At 41.8% G+C, this 21,054-nt stretch overlaps 1 protein-coding gene across 5 annotated transcripts in view; it reads right to left on the bottom strand.

The window, feature by feature from the left end:
- Nucleotides 1-18,278, bottom strand: part of LOC135519287 (unconventional myosin-Ib-like) — a 139,796-nt gene extending 121,518 nt beyond the window's left edge. The window contains exons 1-3 of one of the 5 annotated variants that reach the window (XM_064944431.1): nt 18,058-18,278; nt 7,307-7,451; nt 687-802 (exon numbers count right to left, since the gene is read on the bottom strand). In XM_064944431.1, the coding sequence (XP_064800503.1) occupies nt 687-802; nt 7,307-7,432 (242 nt within the window). In that variant the 5' untranslated portion in view covers nt 7,433-7,451; nt 18,058-18,278. Of the gene's footprint in view, nt 1-686; nt 803-7,306; nt 7,452-18,057 lie in introns of those variants that run through there. The other 4 variants (XM_064944433.1, XM_064944432.1, XM_064944434.1 and 1 more) reach the window with 4 other exon arrangements.
- Between the last annotated feature and the right edge of the window lie 2,776 nt (nt 18,279-21,054).

Raw genomic sequence — 21,054 nt, 5'->3', positions numbered from 1 at the left:
GAGTGTTGGCCTTTGTTTTACCGTGTCAGAGCAGCAGGACACCTGCTTTGTTTTACTGTGGCAAAGCAGCAGGACCAGCAGTGCACCTACTGTGTTTTACCGTGTCAGAGCAGCAGAACCAGCAGGGAACCTATTTTGTTTTACTGTGTCAGAGCTGTGCAGCAGGGCCTCTGGGTTGGCTCCGGCACCGCTGTGGAGGGACAGGCAGATGGCCACCTGCTGTAGGGGTTCCCTCCAGGGGCCCCTCACTACCCTTGTACCCCAAAACAAGGTCTAGTGTGTGGGACAGAGCACAGCACACATCCTCTATCTCAATACTGGTTAATTTGGTTGAGCTGTAGTTAAACCATACTGGTCCTTGGAAATCACAAAGGGAACAGTAAACTGAACAGTGAACTCAAAAGGAGGCAAAACAAAAAAACAAAAACTCTCCGCCAACCTACTGGCCGAGATGTGCATTGTCTTTTGGGCTCAAATGTTTCTGATTGTGTGCGCCAATCAATGCCATTCACTTGTGTGTTTGACATTTTGCCTGAAACATCAGGCATTTATAAACAGGGGCTTTGTTGCCTGTGGCCTCAACGTGGACAAAAAGACGCATCCTACACAACATGCCAGCAGTGGGGTGGAGGTAGACGGCACTACACAAAGATAGAGTGGAGGAAGGACCTAGGCCAGGCACTCACATGTGTGGGCTGAGCTCGTAGAAGTTCCTGTTGCGATACTCCTCCACCTTCTGTGGAGTGTAGATGGGGAGAGACCTGTAGGGGTTCATGGAGATCACCACACTGCCGATGTACGTCTGCAGAGAGAGGGAACAAGACACCAGGGTATGATTATTAGAAATGATATATCACTACGCTGTCTATGTAGGTCTGCAGAGAGAGAGCGATAAAGAGTAGAGTGAGAGACATCAGGGTGTGATGGATTGACTCGTGTTCAGAGAATCTCTCTCAGGTAAGGAATACTGCTATGGTGTCTGAAAGTGATGTCTTGCTCAGTTCTGCTCTCAGGGAAGCACTGAGGTGAGAGGAGTTTCATTTTTGCATCCTCAGCTCTTCCCAGCTGGGAATTCTATCCTGCTGCATTGTTCAGGCATGTGGGAGCTAGAAAGGAGTGGGAAGAGTATCAGCACGGGAGACTTAAAAACAAAGGAAAAATGTCTGGAATCCCAGGATGCGGCTTTTCCCGTGACACCCATATCAGAAGGGAGTCTGGTAGATAGAGGAATGTAGGGGAAGTGGGCACGAGTAGAGGGGGGTATGGGTGAGGCTACATCTCCAAATGGTGATGGCTGATATTAAAGGCACTGGACTCAAGTCATTGAAACAGATTTTGTCAGAAAGAAATGGGTCAGATTGATGCAGCCGGTTCATTCTTTTAGTGCATTCTATGTACAGTACATCTTATTTCCATAAATTAGGATTGAGAAAAACATGAATTTATGTACTTTGTCATTGTTGCTTAGAGTGTGTTAAGAAAATTATACATAATAACATCACATTTGGCATCGTTCCCCGGCTCCATTTATTACTGCAGAGTGAGACTGACGACAGTATGTCATTTCTGAAAGAATCAGTCAAACTGTAAACCTTACATTGAGATAGAAGAGGACTGCATTTTCAGGTGGTTCTAAACAACTCCTGATCCTCTCCACTCTCTCTGTTAAAATGGAAGTTATATAACCCACTCAGAGCCAGACCTTTCCAAGGCAACACCACATCCAACTGCCTATTGTCAAAAAGGACATGGGAGGCATAATCGACTCTTTGGAGAACCCGAGGCGAGAATGGACAAGACGAATGGAGTGCTCAGAATAAAAGCAAATGCTGGCTTGGTAGGGTCACTGTTAGACGACCAGGGCCATTAAGGCAAAGTTAAGGCTGACGCGACAATGGCCTTTTTTAACAGGAAAAGCATGCAAGTGCACACACTCCCATGATCTCTCTCAGCCTCCCATAATGAGTGCATGTACACTCCCTTCTCCCCCTGAATACCTCAGATAATTGTGGTACAACGGGACTGGAGGGATATACAGTAGAGAACATTATCAGGACTTAAGAGAAGGGAATGCTTTGTGTAAAAAATAATGTTCTCCCTCAGTAAGTGTTAAACTGGGTTTAGCATTAACGGAGTTATATAATTTAATATATTCTCAATGTATTTGACACTCACATTATGCTTTAATGTTTTACGGCAAAGAAAAACAGGGGCTTTCCAACCACAGGGACCATTGACCCTAACTGAACACCAGACTCAATAATAATAGTAACCAGATCACTGTCAGTCCCATTATATAAGTGTGTTCTCGTGATCTCCCATATAAAAAAAGTGGCAATTTCAAAAACGAGTTCTTTCAAGGATGAAAGTTAGGCAGTGCTGAGTAAATTACAGAGAAAGTGGAAATGTCTACTTGCAGGACTTTGTAATTACAAGTTCCAAACACTAAGAAAATACTTTGCTTCCTCATTCCAAGCTAAGCATTATAATCCAGACATCACAGTCTAACAACATTCCCATTAGATCGAAGCTAAAACAGCAAGACCTGTTCAAGGGAATATGTATAGTCAACACAGTTGAGATGTCATGCCTGAACTGACATTTAAATGTGTGTTTGGCTTGGCTGGTCAAAATAAATGGATGACATCAGAAGGGGAGCGGTCGTAGGATCAAAAAAAAAAAAAAAAAAAAGGGTTGGCACTCATAGAAATCAGATATTTCTCGCAGGAATCAAATATTTTCTTCTAAATCTCAGAAAAATAAAACCATTGAGATTGATGTTGTGGGTGGGGTGTCATGTACAACCGGTAAAGAACGAAAAGATTCACCTCATGAACGAAAACAACTGACACCATAGCAAGTACTAGGGACACTCACCTAACAGGCCTGTAGCAATTAGTAGCTCAATGTTGGCTGCAGCCAGCCAGTCAGCTTGTAAAACCACTCCTGGTCAGTGGAGGTGGAAGACCCCACCCAAATGTTATTATTACTGTACTACTTGTATCACTATGGGGTAGAGCAGAGGTGATAAAGACTATTATAAACTGGTTGGTTAAAACCCTGATTGGCTGACAGCATACCACGGGTATGACAAAAGTTATTTTTACAGCTCTAATTACTTTGGTAACCAATTTATAGTAGCAATAAGGCACCTCTGGGGTTTGTGGCATATGGCCAGTATTCCAGAGCTAAGGGCTGTATCCAAGCACTCTGCGTTGCGTCGTGCATAAGAACAGCCCTTAGCCGTGGTATATTGGCCATATTCCACACCCCCTCGTGCCTTATTGCTTAAACATCCTCCCTAGACCATTGTTCCTTATGTCAGCTATACCACTTCAGTTTCCTCAGTACTGGTTTAAAGAGAGCCGTAGTTTATTTTCTGGATTGTTGTGGAAAGATAAGAAACCAAGAATGAACCATAAACTGTGCATGTCAAGAAGCAGGGGTGGATTAGGTGTCCCTGAGTATTTGTATTACTTGTCTTATAATGCAAGATACCAATTGTCATGGGGTTATAAACATGGAGGAATAGTAGGCCGCTGGGAGTGGCTAGAGGAAAACATTCTAACAGAACATAGCAATTTGATCTCAAAATAATCATTATGGTATTAGCTCAAGTTCCATTGGAAAATAGATAATACACTACTTGAGTTTTCATGTGAAGTGGCAAAGATGCGTCATAAAAGGTTATCAATGGAGCATCTCTCCCTTCGTGTCCAATATGGAACAACCCATTGTTTACTGCAGAGAGAAAGGCGTAGGTTAATATTACCTGCCAACGCCAAAACATCAGTCAGGTGGGGCAGGTAGTAAGGGATGGTGATGTCAAACCAATTAAAGAGTTGATAGCAACGATTGGACTGAATTATATACAATTTCTGCCCTATTTACAGATCAAAATCAATAATACAATTTATTTCTCAAAGGGTATTGATGTGGGATCTAAAAGCGTGATGGACAACAAACAGAGGGGCCGGGCTGCTAATGAGAAGGGAACCGTTTCTGCCTTATACAAGCTTGTTGGCCTCTCCTTCCCAAACAACATCCTTACTCAGTTACATTGGGAACAGGACTTGTGTGCATCTCTGACCGCAGTACAGTGGGATGCAATATGGAAAAACAGAAAATCTATATCCCGAATGTGTAAGGTATCAAATGAATCAAATTAAGGTTTTGCATATTACACCTAACAGGTCTGGAATTTTGAATGCATGTATCCCACATTGTCCTGTGTGCCTGTTAGGTGTATGGTGGACAATATCCAACCTAGAACGACGCAACGCATCATTGCATTGGCCTCCTGCTAGTCAAACGAACAATACTTAGGAATTGGAAAGAGAGTAAACCACAGTGCTTCAGCATGGACATTTGGTTAAGGAAATTCATGGATTTATTGACTGTGGAACAAGCAGCGTCAGCCCTACAGGACTATGACAATGTTCTCGGAGACATTATAGGAACATATGTAAATCAAAAAGCATAGCCTAGTATATTATTTGTATGTGAATGGCGTTGAGCTTACACCAGCCGCTGCTTGGCATTGCGCATGGTGATCTTAGGCTTGTCGGACAGGGTCACAGTGTCTCCCGACCCCTCTGGTCTCAGCCTCCAGTATTTATGCTGCAAAGTTTGTGTTTGGGGGCTAGGGTCAGTCTGTTATATCTGGAGTATTTCTCCTGTGTTGTCCTGTGTGAATTCTCTCCCTCTCCTTGGACCATGCCTCAGGACTACCTGATGACTCCTTGCTGTCCCCAATCCACCTGGCCGTGCTGCTGCTCCAGTTTCAACTGTTCTGCCTGCGGCTAGGGAACCCTGACCTGTTCACCGGACGTGCTACCTTGTCCCAGACCTGCTGTTTTCAACTCTCTAGAGACAGCATGAGCGGTAGAGATACTCCGAACGATCAGTTATGAAAAGCCAATTGACCTTTACCCCTGAGGTGCTGACCTGTTGCACCCTCTACAGCCACTGTGATTATTATTAATTGACCCTGCTGGTCATCTATGAACATCTTGGCCATGTTCTATTATAATCTCAACCCGGCATAGGCAGAAGAGGACTTGCCACCCCTCATAGCCTGGTTCAGGTAGATTTCTTCCTAGGTTCCGGCCTTTCTATGGTGTTTTTCCTAGCCACCGTGCTTCTACACTGGCATTGCTTGCCGTTTGGGGTTTTAGGCTGTACAGCACTTTGTGACATCAGCTGATGTATGAAGGGCTATATAAATACATTTGATTGATTGTGTGTGGCTACTCGGCCATGGAAACCCATTTCATGAAGGTCTCGACGAACAATTCTTGTGCTGATGTTTCCAGAGGAAGTTCGGAACTGCGTAGTGCCTGTTGCAACCGAGGAGATGATTTTTACGAGCTACACGCTTCAGTACTCGCCGGTCCCGTTCTGTGAGCTCCTGTGGCCTACCACTTCGCGGCTGAGCTGTTGTCGCTCCTACATGTTTCCACTTCACAATAACAACACTTAGTTGACCGGGGTAGCTCTAGCAGGGCAGACATTTGACAAACTGCCTTGTTGGAAAGTTGGCCTATGACAGTGCCACGTTGAAAGTCAGTGAGCTCTTCAGTAAGGCAATTCACTGCCGATGTTTGTCTATGGAGATTGCATGGATGTGTGCTCAATTTTATACACCTGTCAGCAATTGGTGTGGCTGAAATAGCCACACCAAATCCACACATATATATATATATAAATAAATAAAATAATAATAATAATAAATATATATATATATAAAAATTTATTTATTTAAAAATATATTTATTTATATAACTGTTGAGGAAAAACTAATTTTCCAGTTTTATACAAAATATTGCTAGGAGGTTCCCACTCAGGATAAAGACAGAGTAACGTATTTACAAGTAGCACAGTCTTTAAATACTTCATCTAAACAAAGAGCTGTTTAGACCTCAAAGGGGAAGGTAAGCTGACAAAAGAGATGTGGTAATTGGCTTTACTTCATTAACAGAATTGTACAAACAAGAACAGGTTCTGACCAATTCTCACAGCCTATGTGTCTAAGATAGGGGAGTGATAAGATCTTTAAAGAATAAACAGAGGAAACTAGATTTCTGCCTGGCTTTTAGTGACCTAAAATCAATGAGCCAGTAACAAATCACTCCTCTGTGCGGTATGTAAAGAGGTTACTGGACAGAGTGGAAAATTACCAGTTGAAAAGTATGATTCAACTCAAGCATTTATACAGCACTAGACTTCAACAAAACCATTTTGCTCCAACATTACAGACTGACTTAGACCAACCATATGCTTTAGTTCACCGTTCGACAGAGAAATTTGAGGGCAGCTTAGATGTCATAAACAACTCATATAAACACAGGAAGCGATATGAACTTAACTAAAATATCACAAAGCTGAGGTAGCCAGGCAATCATAGTTGAGCGTGGTGACATCAATCTCTGGGCTCTGACTTGGCTCTGTCTTAGTCAGCAGTGAGGAGAGAACCAGGGCCATAATCATAGAGGCTGATGTCTGGAGACACCAACTCACAGATAGGCAGGGGTTCCTGGGAGAAGCCAGGAAGCAGAGCCCTGAGACAGAGTCCTCATCCAGCCTCTATATTCCAGACCTGGGTTCAAATATTATTCGGAATAATTTCAAATTTGCTATATATGCTTTCTTGAGCTTGCCTGTCTTAATGGACCTATAGAATAGTGCGTGCCAAAACTGCACACCCTGACAATCTGGCACTCCAGAGAGGCATGCGCAATCGCTCAAATTATTTGAAATATTTCAAATAGTATTGGAACACAGGTCTGCTCCATTCATCCTTCACCCCCCAAGGGAAACGGCAGCAGCCAGTTGAATCTCCTCCCTGGAGCTCTGAATCTTCTGCCTCATTTGAGACATCTACATTCTTCAGTGATGTGACTTATTGATTGGTCAACTCAGGGCTTTGTGGTGAGGTTGCTGTATCTGTGCTGCTGTTTTTGGAGGCAAGGGCTAAAATGAATAGGCTAAGCACAGGCTCCAGCAGTGAGTTTAGAAACAATGAATGATGTATCTGCAGATTGCTTAAGTGCACACTTTGTGTTTGTCTAAGCTAAGTGTAAACATGCACTTTTAGGGAGAGTGAAGCTGAGGGAACAATAACACGGCTGAACCACGACATTGAGACTGAGGCAGCTGGGGCAAAATACAGTTACACAGTCAAACGCATCTGAATGTGAGCATACATTCAAGCATAATGTGAGTTTCAAATACATTGAGAATATATTAAATGATATAACTCAGCTATGGCTAAACCCAGTTTAACACTTGCTGAGGGAGAACTTACATAGATCTCATTGTGGTCGAAGCGGTTCCTCAGGTTCATGATGAAGGAGTCTTCGTTGAGGGGTTCTAGCAGGACCATGTCCCCCACCCCTATCATGTTGTCCAGAAGTGACGTCTTCACCTCCATCTTGGAATCAGCAATCCCCCTGTAAAGAAGAATAACAAATGGAATACATTAGACACGGGCTGTGATTTTAAAGCAAGAGAACGGGATGAACATGGATATTGCTGGCAAAAGTAAGATGTTGCTATAGATTACATTATCTGCGGTCTGTTAGTCAATGCATCAACTCCAGAACTTCAGTCATGAACAGTTTTGGTGAACTCCTAAGAAGATCAGGCACTCATGCTTGTGCAGTGATAATCTGATCTGGAATAGTGATGCATATGAGGGCATGATTGGCAGTCCACCATTTTATAGTAGTCCATAGTCCAATTGTAATCCAGCTGTGGTCTGTCTGGAGAGTTTGTGTCAAAGACAGTCAGTGCCACTCCCAACCCCCAGCCGAGCCAAACCCCATCTATATATCCCTGTCCAGACCAGATAGCATGCTCCCTGCTGATCCAATCGCTGTAATCCCCTCACATTAACTTGCCTCATCCAGGTCCATCATGGTTTTTGACTTATACATATGTCTGTCTTACATTGCACTACATACTGAAATTAATGCCCACAGACTACTAGACTATTTTCCCATCTTGATGGCACCAACTCTGTGCTGTACAGTATGATGCAGGTAAAAACAAAACTTTCCCAAAAATGCTGACAGTCACAGCACGTTTCAGTGTGTTATCACACTATGCCAATATTACAAGACACCTTTGAAGAAAATAACCCAAAAGCCCATGTTTGTGCGTAGTGCTCATTTCTGCTGATCGAAAGAGCTGGGTTAGAAGGGGGGAACTGAACAATAGACGATGAGCACATTGCTTCACCCCAGCCCATCTGTTACAACAGCGCACAGTGTTCGGGGTAGAGCAAAGCCCTGTATCAAGGCCTTGAATGTCCCTAGGCCACTCTTTATCTCCATCCCTATAGCACTAGGATTAGTGTCCACAGGAGATGTGAAAAAAAGGGCGAAAAACTGCAACCCCCAGCAGTGTCTTTGTCTCCAGTTTTCTGGTTCGCATCTCTTCCCTTCTTTCCAAATATTACCCCCGGTTCGCTGTTAAGCAGCTGGGACAGAAAGGTACTGGTTGCAGATCGCTACCCAGGTTTCGTGTCTCTGTGCACGCCCCAAAATGGCACCATATTCCCTATAGTGCACTACTTTTGACAGAACCCTCTGGTCAAAACTAGTGCACTATTATAGAGCAGTGATTCTCAACTGGTGGTTCACACCTCAAAAGTTTTGAATGGTCGTGGGTGTCTGAGTAAAAAACAGAAAATCTACTTTTTGGGTGGGTATTTTTATTTATGACAAAATACTAAATTCTGAACTTTGATGAGTTAAACCAGGGGTAAAGTGTGTAGAAATTAGAATGTTTATACATTTAACCTCTGAAAAAGTTTTCAATCACATCATGTTCAATATAGAGCTAATAGCAGCAATTTTTTGGTTGATTTTGTGGTTTCAGAGTTCATAAAAATGTTTCATTAAGAATACGGGTAAAACGTAATTGACAATGAAAGAAGTGTGCTTGTTGTTACCTTGTCATACAATTGCTACATTTCCTATTAATATAGCAATATAAATCGTTATCCAGATAGCATTTTGATTATTATTTTTTGCAATGCGAATATTGAGTAGCAACTGAGACAACATGGTTGAATTTGGGTCCTGGGGCAAAACCAGTAGAGAATGAAACACTGCGATAGAGAATAGGGTACCATTTGGGACATAGCCTCTCTGAGGAGCAAACCCAACCCCAACTCTGCCTCAAGCCATGCGAACATTCATGGACCACCGGGAGGTCAAGAGTGAGGTCCGTTCTTCCATTACATAATTCCCTGAGGAATCTCTCAAGTCCACTGTGTGCCGAGTTGTGAGGTTTGAACAGGCATCTCGCAAGCAGCCAATCACACGGCCTCAAACCAAACAGTCGCTGAACACACACATCCCGCAGAATTTGAGATAGCTATGTTTAGAACTGTTTGTTATCGGCTGATCAAGAGCTCCTCTGAAGACCTCAGGCTATAGGGCTTAATGGACTTCTGGTTCCACAGACAGCAGTTTATTTGATTTAGGATCAGCACCCCACCGTCTAATTAACTTAAAATGCAAAACGGCCCAGAACTATATAAGTGAGCATTGTATGTATAGTATACTTCTCCAGGTGCATGTAATGCAAGGACACCAACAAGGATCAGGTGTGTAGCAGAAGAGACAAATCGGGATGAGTTTCTGCCCTGCCAGCCTGGTAGCCTAGTGCCCCAGGTTCAGACATCCCTGCCAGGCAGCACCATTAGCGGCCAGTGACGCAACACTGAGCAGCCTCCCTCCATATCGAATCCTATTGAGAGACAACAGGAGAAAGAGGACAGAGAAAGGGAGAACGAGAGAGGGGCATAGAGAAAGAAAGGACAGAGGGAGAACGAGAGGCATAGAGAAAGAAAGGATATAGAGAGGAAGAATGAGAGAGGGGCATAGAGAAAGAAAGGGAGAACAAGAGAGAGGCAGAGAGAGAGCGAGCCAGATAGCCACCTACCTTCCATAGCATTAGTTTTAGGGGATTTTTGCCTGTTAAACTATCTGGTTAGCTACATTATTACGATTCACATAAAGCTAGCTACCGGAGTTAGGAAGTAAAACATTTGCTTTGTGTTCATTTCTTTCCATCTCTATTGCCATGGTGCTGGCTGGAAGAAGGTTCAGTGGATGGGTAAGTCCACAGTAAATCAATAGGGCTAACTGGCCAGCAAGCTAGCCACAAAGAATTGGTAGCTCGCCGGTTACCCACGAAAAATGGCACCTACCCATGAACCCCCTCTATTTCCATTTACTGTAACCATACTCGTCACACACTGAGGACCAACTGACAGACAAAAGACGTTGAAAAGTATTTGAAATTTGCTCAGTCCAAATCTGAACCAATTGTAGCAGCCTGTGTCACAAGTTAAGACAACACAGTACAGTGCAAAGAAAAGTAGAGTATGTCGGTATAATACAATACTTACTGTAGAGTAGAGTTTAGTACAGTACACTGGACTTCGATAACCAAAAGAGACTTTCATACTCAAGGGGTCATAACATAGCCAACGCCACATTCTTTCTGCAGACATCTTTGAATCTTAATTTTGGAAAACGTGGTCAAACTGAGGGAGATTTTACAGTCATTCGGTTACCAAACTTTACATCTGCACTGTTTGAGTAAATGTGTTTTTCATAGCTGCAGGAAGTAGGGGTTCTGAAGTACTCCCTGATACATCACAATTAATGTTTTTTTGTAACAATGTCTGTGGAAATTGTTGAAAGTAGTCCTTGTGCATAGAGTTCTATCATTTGTTAACTTCGCAATCGATGGTTTTTGTTTGGCATACTTTTAAAGTGAAAAAGATTGGAGCCTCTGCATCATTCAGTTACCATGAAATTGCCCCATATGCAAAGTCTACTTAAATGTCTATGTTACATGGAGGTCTTGGTCCTGTGAGTACGAAGCAAGTCACCTAGAACCATATTGGTGCTGGCTCACCTCCAGCGTTTGACATTGCCCCATATTTCCAGACTAAAGTAGAGAATATCTCATTTAAAGGTTCCTGGAATGGGACCATGAGTAATTTACCATTTGCATATGGTGGTATGAACTGTAAAATAATCCCCCTCTCCGAGCCCAACAGACAGCCTCAAACACACAAAGATCTGGCACTATTAGTATTATTACAATAAATAACAGAAAAATACACATGTAAAAGCTTAATTAAATAAAGGAACATTAGTGAGAATATAGCCATAATACAAACAAAAGAAAGGACAATGGAATATATTTGAAAAGCCTAAAATTGAAAAATACATTGAGAGCAGAGCCTCAAACATACACACAAAGATCTGGCACCATGCTACCGCGCTATACAGACAGTGCTCATTGACTAGGCTACATTAAAAACTATGCTATACAGACAGTGCTCATTGGCTAGGCTACATTAAACTATGCTATACAGACAGTGCTCATTGGCTAGGCTACATTAAACTATGCTATACAGACAGTGCTCATTGACTAGGCTACATTAAACTATGCTATACAGACAGTGCTCATTGACTAGGCTACATTAATAACGATAGCTATACAGACAGTGCTCATTGACTAGGCTACATTAATAACGATAGCTATACAGACAGCGCTCATTGGCTAGGCTACATTAATAACGATAGCTATACAGACAGTGCTCATTGGCTAGGCTACATTAATAACGATAGCTATACAGACAGCGCTCATTGACTAGGCTACATTAAAAACGATGCAGATGTGACCAGATTTTTAAAAAAGGACCCGTGCCAAATCTTTCCAGTCACTTGAGGCAGGTTTTAAGTTTTGTCATGCCCTCTTCACAACTGTCTTAGTGTGCTTGGATCATGTTATTTTGTTGGTGATGTGGAGGCCAAGGAACTTGAGCAGGTTGAGAGCTTCCACTACAGCCCCGTTGATGAGAATGGGGGTGTGCTCAGTCCTTTTCCTGTAGTCCACAATCATCTCATTTGTTTTAGTTACGTTGAGGGAGTTGAGTTACGTTGCCTCCTAGTTTCAAGAGCCCATAAAACGGCAGCCATTCTCTCCGGTGCCACGGGAGGAGTAGAGAGGATATCCCAACATCTGTAGCCTAGCCTCCTGTGCTGGTCTCATACTTCAAAAGCATATTTCCTGGTGGCCTATCCAAAATTCCACACTGGAGATGCAAACCAGGAACAGCAGGCATCAGGAGAGATGGAACATGAGCATTCCCAGATAGAACATGAATGTTCCATGATGGAACATGGAATGATCAGGGAACAAGGCCTTTAATAAATCACAGTTGAAGTCGACAATCATATAGAACTTGACGCAACATGGATCTGTCAGTGATTGCCTGGCTGCTGTCAGAGCTAGAACTCAAATGGCAAGCACTGCATCTCTCTACTCAGACAGTAGATCTGAGCCGGTAGTGCTGCACCTCTCCATCACCCGTCTTGAGCCAGAGCTAATACACAGTACACACACCTCAGTAGTACTCACCACAGGCAGATCAGAGCAAACACCATTCATCACCATGGCTGAGGGACTTTGCTCCTAAACAACGTGGCAACTAGCCTAGAGGGCAAACACATTGTTCTGGATACAGATGAGGGTTGAACACAACAGGATAAACTATGCAAACACTAGACAAATACACATTTCCTAATCAAATCATTTCACCTTGCTGTGTTTCCAAATCAATAATTTTTTATCCCAATGGGTAAATTAATAGCTATTAAGACAAAAACTCCCCAATCGCCTAGGCAGGACCACAACATCCACTATAAGAATATGGGAAATTCCGAGGTAAGTGTTTTTTGTTTGCATGTCAAACAAAAAACAATGATTGTAAACTTCTGACCCACTGGAATTGTTTTCTGTAGTTGTATCGTTTGCTTAACTTTGCAAACACTAGGTTCACTGTGCCTTTAAACAGCTTGGAAAATTACAGAAAATTATGTAATGGCTTTAGAATCTTCAGATGGGCTAATTGACATCATTTGAGTCAATTGGAGGTGTACCTGTGGATGTATCTCAAGGTCTACGTTCAAACTCAGTGCCTCCTTGCTTGACATCATGGGAAAATCTAAATAAATTCAGCCAAGACCTCAGAAAAGAAATTGTAAACCTCCACAACTCTGGTTCATCATTGGGAGCAATTTCCAAATGCCCGAAGGTACCACGTTCATCTGTACAAACAATAGTATGCAAGTATAAACACCATGGGACCATGCAGCCGTCATACCACTCAGGAGACGCATTCTGTCTCAGAGATGAACGTACTTTGGTGCGAAAAGTGCAAATCAATCCCAGAACAACAGAAAAAGGACCTTGTGAAGATGGAGGAAAGAGGTACAAAAGTATCTATAGCCACAGTAAAACAAGTCCTATATCGACATAACCTGAAAGACCGCTCAGCAACGAAGAAGCCACTGCTCCAAAACTACCATAAAAAAGCCAGACTACAATTTGCAACTGCACATGGGGACAAATATCGTACTTTTTGAAGAAATGTCCTCTGATCTGATGAAACAAAAATAGAACTGTTTGGCCATAATGACCATCATTACGTTTGGAGGGAAAAGGGGGATGCTTGCAAGCCGAAGAACACCATCCCAACCATGAAGCAGGGGGGTGGCAGCATCATGTTGTGAGGGTGCTTGTCTGCAGGAGGAACTGGTGCACTTCACAAAATAGAAGGCATCAAGAGGGGAGGAAAATTGTGTGGATATATTGAAGCAAAATCTCAAGACAACAGTCAGGAAGTTAAAGCTTGGTCGCAAATGGGTCTTCCAAATGGACAATGACCCCAAGCATACTTCCAAAGTTGTGGCAAAATGGCCTAAGGACAACAAAGTCAAGGTATTGGCGTGGCCATCATAAAGCCCTGACCTCAATCCCATAGAAAATTTGTGGGCAGAGCTGAAAAAGCGTTTGCGAGCAAGGATGCCTACAAACCTGACTCAGTTACACCAGCTCTGTCAGGAGGAATGGACAAAAATTCACCCAACTTATTGTGGGAAGCCTACCTGAAATGTTTGACCCAAGTTAAACAATGTAAAGACAATGCTACCAAATACGAATTGAGTGCATGTAAACTTCTGACCCACTGGGAATGTGATGAAAGAAATAATAGCTGAAATAAATAATTTCTCTCTTCTTTTATTCTGACATTTCACATTCTTAAAATAAAGTGGTGATCCTACCTGACCTAAAAAGGGATTTTGTACTAGGATTAAATGTCAGGAATTGTGAAAAAGTTTAAACGTATTTGGCTAAGGTGTATGTAAGCTTCCGACTTCAACTGTAAATAAAAATCTACTTAGTCTCAAATAAATAATGTAACATGATCAATTGGGTTTACATAATGCAAAACCACAGTGTTACAAAATACCATTTGTATTTCATGTACCTTTGACTTTACACTTTTGTATAAAAGGTAGTTGTGAAATTGTTAAATATTACTGCATGGTCGGAACTAGAAGCACAAGCACTTCGCTACACTCGCAACAACATCTACTAACCATGTGTATGTGACCAATAAAATGTAATTTGATTTGAATGTTCTAATAGGCACTTTAGTATTGCCAGCCTAATCTCGGGAGTTGATAGGCTTGAAGTCAAACAGCGCAATGCTTGAAGCATTGCGAAGAGCTGCTGGCAAACGCAGGAAAGTGCTGTTTGAATGAATGCTTACAAGCCTTCTGCTGCCTACCACCGCTCAGTCAGACTGCTCTATAAAATCATACTTAATTATAATAAAACAGCTTTATTTACATGGCACATATTGCACTTTTACTTTCTTCTCCAACACTTTGTTTTTGCATTATTTAAACCAAATTGAACATGTTTCATTATTTATTTGAGACTAAATTGATTTTATTGTTGTATTATATTAAGTTAAAATGAAAGTGTTCATTGTTCATTCAGTATTGTTGTAATTGCCATATATAATTAATCAGTATCGGCTTTTTTTGGTGCGCCAATAAATCGGTATCGGTGTTGAAAAATCATAATCGGTCGACCTCTAATTACAGCTAGCATAATGTTTACACTAAATATATAGAACTTATGATTAAAAAAACAATTCTACCACAAAATAAATAAATTATAGCCTGTTTGGAAATTACTAACAATTAAAACAAAAAAATTTACCTAGATTTTTCTTCAACTTCTGGAACAACTGTCCACTGCAGCCATGTGCTTCAGTGTAACAATATGGTAACTAAATTAACATTCTCTTGAAAAAAAATTATATTAATGAGGAATTTGTCCTCAGTGGTGGAAATGACACCACTCCCAAAGGACAGGTGTATTTTGTGTAAAAAAATAATAAATAAAAGGGCATACTCATAACACATATTGATATAGATTTTATTTGACTCTCTAGTACATAACATTATATAATGTGTAATTATTGTTCTTATAGAAAAACATAGAAGCTAAAAGTCTGTGTAAAGGACAAGGGCAAAAAAGTGAAATTGAGGTATAAAATGCATCTGAAAAGAAGCTAAAATATTTGATAGAGGGTTTAAAAAAGTATGGGGTGATTCCAGTGTGAACTTAACATGCAAATATTTGTATTTGTTTTATTTTTATATAAAATCCTCAAAATTGACCTGAGGACATGGAAGTGCCCGTAGTTGCAGAATCACCCAGCTAGCAATTTACCTTGGCTCATTGCAACCACAAGGTCCTTTTGACACTGCACTCACATAAACAGGGGTTCAGCCTGCCACGCAGTTCCCTCATGGATTTCAATGTAATCGGCCATAATCAACATCCAAAAAGGCTGATTACCGATTGTTATGAAAACTTGAAATCGCCCCTAATTATAAAATCGGTCAACGTCTAGTTGTTATGACAGTGTGCATTTGGATGTCATATTACTTTGGGTCTTTTGGCAATGAATAGCTGAGTCGGCGATAGCAAATATCCTTCATCTTATCATGTCCATTTTTATTTCACCTTTATTTAACTAGGTAGGCTAGTTGAGAACAAGTTCTCCTTTACAACTGCGACCTGGCCAAGAAAGCATAGCAGTGTGAACAGACAACACAGTTACACATGGAGTAAACAATAAAGTCAATAACACAGTAGAAAAAAAAGAGTATATACATTGTGTGCAAAAAGCATGAGGAGGTAGGCAGATAATTACAATTTTGCAGATTAACACTGGAGTGATAAATGATCAGATGGTCATGTGCAGGTAGAGATATTGGTGTGCAAAAGAGCAGAAAATTAAACAAATAAAAACAGTATGGGGATGAGGTAGGTAAAATGGGTGGGCTATTTACCGATGGACTATGTACAACTGCAGCGATCGGTTAGCTGCTCAGATAGCTGATGTTTAAACTTCAATGATTTTTGCAATTCGTTCCAGTCACAGGCAGCAGAGAACTGGAAGGAAAGGCGGCCAAATAAGGTGTTGGCTTTAGGGATGATCAGTGAAATACACCTGCTGGAGCGTGTGCTACGGGTGGGTGTTGCCATCGTGACCAGTGAACTGAGATAAAGCGGAGCTTTACCTAGCATGGATTTGTAGATGACCTGGAGCCAGTGGGTCTGGCGACGAATAACATATACAAGACCTTTATAACAGTCACCTGGGTTCAACTACTTCATCTGAACCAGTATCTTTCATAGCAGAACTTTAAACATACAGTAGCTACTGATATTCAAGGGTAGAAACTAGAATCGTTGTGTGGACTTTCCCTTACTGTTGTTAGGCAACTTGTGACACAGAAGACCCTATGCCATAAACATAAAAAGTTGAGTTCTGAAACAAAGCAGGGCACAATTCTCCTCTGTATGAAGGAAGCGCAGCGACAACATATTGGGTTAGTCAGGTCCCAGACAAAAACACAGACAGCATGAGACCCAGACCCTGGCTGCAACTGAAGCTTCATTAAAAATGCAGACCTAACCCAATTCTGGTTTATGTTTTTGGGACCTTGCCTTCTGCAAAGCATTAGTTTTCCATGCTTCAAAATTCCAAGTTCTTATAGAGTGCAAGCCTGACCCTGGATCCAAAGGGAATTCCGGCAGGAGGAAAAGCAGAGAGACTTCCCAGAGATTCTCCTGTCTTGTTTCTCAGAGAACAACGGGGGCTTTTTAGGATTTAAAGTAGATGGTGTGTAGGCTAGTAAAACACTTCAATCTCCATTACAAATCTGTGTGTGAGTGCATTTCATTCCGGGATATTTCAAAGGGGATGCAATATAAGTACATTATTCTGGCGTGAAATCACATTCTTATGCATAGTGGACTGAAGAGTGGAGCAGCGTAAGGGCAGTAACATTGATAGCCTAGTCTAGTGAATACATGAAATCTCCTTAAGACATCTGCTTTGTTTTTAGAGTTGCACTGTTATTTTTTTCCACCCTTGTCCTACAACTTTCAATGTATGTATCGCTCTCTTGTTGTGTTCGAGCGTACTGACCACAGATGTTTGAAATCACTAGAGTGCATTCTTAATTAACAATACAAAATCGCCACAGATTTGGACAAGGTGAGACGAGAAACAAAAGTAGACCCACCCGCTCCCGTTAGTAGCCTACCCACTTCTCTTTTCCCCTCACACGAAAAAGAACAAGAGCTCAGGAATGGTCGAAACGATTGAGTGAAAAGTACAAAACCATCACACACAAGTTACACGTAGCCTATTCAAAGACAAACACATGCAAGGATGCTTGAAACATTTAAGAGGATAGTTTAACGCTAAATAAAGATTTCACGTGGCATTAAAATTCCACAAGTAATACAAATCAGCTAAAGAAATTACAGAATATGCTAGTGCTATGTGAAGATCTTGAACATAAAAGCTCATGAGACTGGTGGCATTAGCTAAAGAATTAACGGGTTGTATGGCCATGTATATGAATGGGCAAATAGCCTACTGATTAGACACATTTTGGAAAGGGGAATTCTAGCTATAAAAAAAGTCAGATTATGCAACCAACGCTGAATTGTCAATTACAAAGCAACACCAACAAGTGATAGGCTTGCAAAAAGTTGCAAACAACGGCTAGGCTAAAACTTCTTGTGTTAGGCTACTCAAAAAGACAATGTGGAAAATGTTGAGAATAAAACTATTCTACTTGCCTCCGAATTTGAAATGTTGTCCCCTAAATACACTCCGGAGGACAATATATAGAATCCCGGAGATATCTCTTCAGATGAAAAAAAGTTTCCTCTATCCCTGAATTCTGCACGCGTGTCTCATCCGGCTATGAGGACTTCCACTGGAGCACTAACCGATAGGGACTACCGGCAAAGGGAGTGGCTAGCTGCACACGTGCTGCTACTCGCCCCTCAATCACCTTAGGTGAGATTTTAAGGGAGAGAAAAAATGCCTCAACTCTTCACAACGGAGTCTGAGTCTCAGCATCATCATAACTATCATAACTCATTGCCAGGATGAGATGAAGGCATTTGACAGTGCAATATCGCCCTCTTGTGACAAAACAAACAAACAAAAACTGTGGGGAGACGAAATTGGGTAGCGCGTCATCAGTTCCTCTTATGTTTGTCATTGCAAACCTTAGAGAGCTATTTATAATTTATCAGTCCAGATCAGCTAGCCCATTACAACGTTTTTTTTATTTAGATTGTTTAGCCCATAGATATTGTTGATTTTTTTTGTCAGATCTATACACATTAGACATGGCAAAATGTATAGAATTGCAAGAAAATGTGCTTTAAAACGGCAAAATGTTCTATGCACCGCATTACAAAATCTGTAGGAATGCAGGAAATAAGCTTTAAACCTGCAAAAATCTCTCCACCAACAGGAGGGGTGTGAACAGTTTGTGTCATGAACAGTGCTTGTGCTGATAGAAATAGACGTGAGAGGTGCAGGATGTTCCCCAATGCTGAAAGAGGGGCCCCTAGTTTAAAAGTTTGGGAACCTCTGCTCTAATCTCACATTGGTGGAATTGCAATAAGCAAACTCAAATTATGGAATGATGCACCTATTCTATTCCATTCTACACTGTGCTCCAAAATATTGATAGGGACAGTTAGCCTACTCTAGTTCAAATCAAATCCAAGTTTATTTGTCATGTGTGCCAAAAAATAGAGTTGACGTGCAGCTATTTGGTCTCTCATCCAGGGTTTTAATCAAAACCAACGCTGCTTAGCTTTTATATTTGTCACTGGCGATTAGCAATGTGCTATGTTGATTATTAAGAAACCTCTTCATAACTAAATATATTCACTGTTGCTATTGAAGTCAATCCAAAGAATAGGTTGAACAGAGCAAATCAAAGCTTGCGCTCCGGTACCGCTTGCCATGTGGTAGCAGGGAGAACAGTCTATGACTGGGGTGGCTGGGGTCTTTGGCAACTTTTAGGGCCGTACCAGGCAGTGTGCAACCAGTCAGGATGCTCTCGATGTTGCAGCTGTAGAACCTTTTGAGGATCTGAGGACCCATGCCAAATCTTTTCAGTCTTCTGAGGGGGTTTTGTCGTGTCCTCTAAACGACTGTCTTGGTGTGTTTGGACCATTATAGTTTGTTGGTGATGTGAATACCAATGAACTTGAAGCTCTCAACCTGCTCCACTACAGCCCTGTTGATGAGAATGGGGATGTGCTTGGTCCTCCTTTTCCTGTAGTCCACAATCATCTCTTTTGTCTTGATTACATTGAGGGATAGGTTGTTATTCTACACTATAGTGTTGAATGCTGAGCTGTAATCAATGAATAGCATTTTCACGTAGGTGTTCCTTTTGTCCAGGTGGGAAAGGGCAGTGTGGAGTACAATAGAGATTGCATCATCTGTAGATCTGGTTGAGCGGTTTGCAAATTGGAGTGCATCTAGGGTTACTGGGATAATGGTGTTAATGTGAGCCATTACCAGCCTTTCAAAGCACTTCATGGCTACAGACATGAGTGCTACTATAGTCATTTAGGCAGGTTACCTTAGTGCTCTTGAGCACTATGGTGGTCTGCTTGGAGCATGTTGGTATTACAGACTCAATCAGGGACATGTTGAAAATGTCAGTGAAGACACCTGCCAGTTGGTCAGCACATGCCCGGAGCACACGTCCTGGTAATCCGTCTGGCCCAGCGGCCTTGTGAATGTTGACCTGTTTAAAGGTCTTACTCACGTCGGCTAAGGAGAGCATGATCACACAGTCATCTGGAACAGCTGATGCTCTCATGCATGCCTCAGTGTTGCTTGCCTCGAAGCGAGCATAGAAGTTATTTAGCTCGTCTGGTAGGCTCATGTCACTGGGCAGCTCGCGGCTGTGCTTCCCTTTGTAGTCTGTAATAGTTTGCAGACCCTGCCACATCCGACGAGCGCTGGAGCCGGGGTAGTACGATTCGATCTTAGTCCTGTATTGGCGCTTTGTCTGTTTGATGGTTCATCGGAAGGCATAGCAGGATTTCTTATAAGCTTCCGGGTACCACACCCGGAAGCTTCCGAGTCCCACACCTTGAAAGCGGCAGCTCTACCCTTTAGCTCAGTGTGAATGTTGCCTGTAATCTATGGCTTCTGTTTGGGGTATGTATGTACAGTCACTGTGGGGACAACGTCCTCGATACACTTATTGATAAAGCCAGTGACCGATGTGGTGTGCTCCTCAATGCCATCAGAAGATGGCATAGTTCCAAGTAACATGATGTGTATTATCAAGTGTAACATTTACTGTAGCTGAAAGTAACATTTATAGGATCTGATGCTTTTATATTCTACTATATTTATATTATATTATATTCATTATATGCCATATTATACCAAAATATCAATTGAGTGATGTGGAATGTTTCTGGAATGGGACTTTCTAAATTGTATTCCAATCTTACAGTCTGTGCACATAATGTAAACTTAAAGAAAGAAAAGTAGGTATAATATAATTGAGCAGCCTAAAAATCTACCCTCTTCACACAAGCATACATTGGCAGGTGATGCCAAAGATTTGTATAACTAACCCAAGATAGACCACTGCCTGTCGTTTCCAACGGCAGCAAATGAATCATGGTGGGCAAGACAAGAAGGAGGCGGGCAGAGCCAAAGCAAGAGCTAGCATGATCCTATTGTCGTGTTCTCGCAGTTTTTTTGCATATTCCCATTAGGGAAGGCCTAGTCTGTGAAGT

Source organism: Oncorhynchus masou, chromosome 29 (genome assembly GCF_036934945.1).
Source record: "Oncorhynchus masou masou isolate Uvic2021 chromosome 29, UVic_Omas_1.1, whole genome shotgun sequence".
NCBI classification, from domain to species: Eukaryota; Metazoa; Chordata; class Actinopteri; order Salmoniformes; family Salmonidae; genus Oncorhynchus; species Oncorhynchus masou.
Note: the sequence above shows the minus strand (reverse complement) of the source record. Positions and strands in the feature narration are given on the sequence as shown.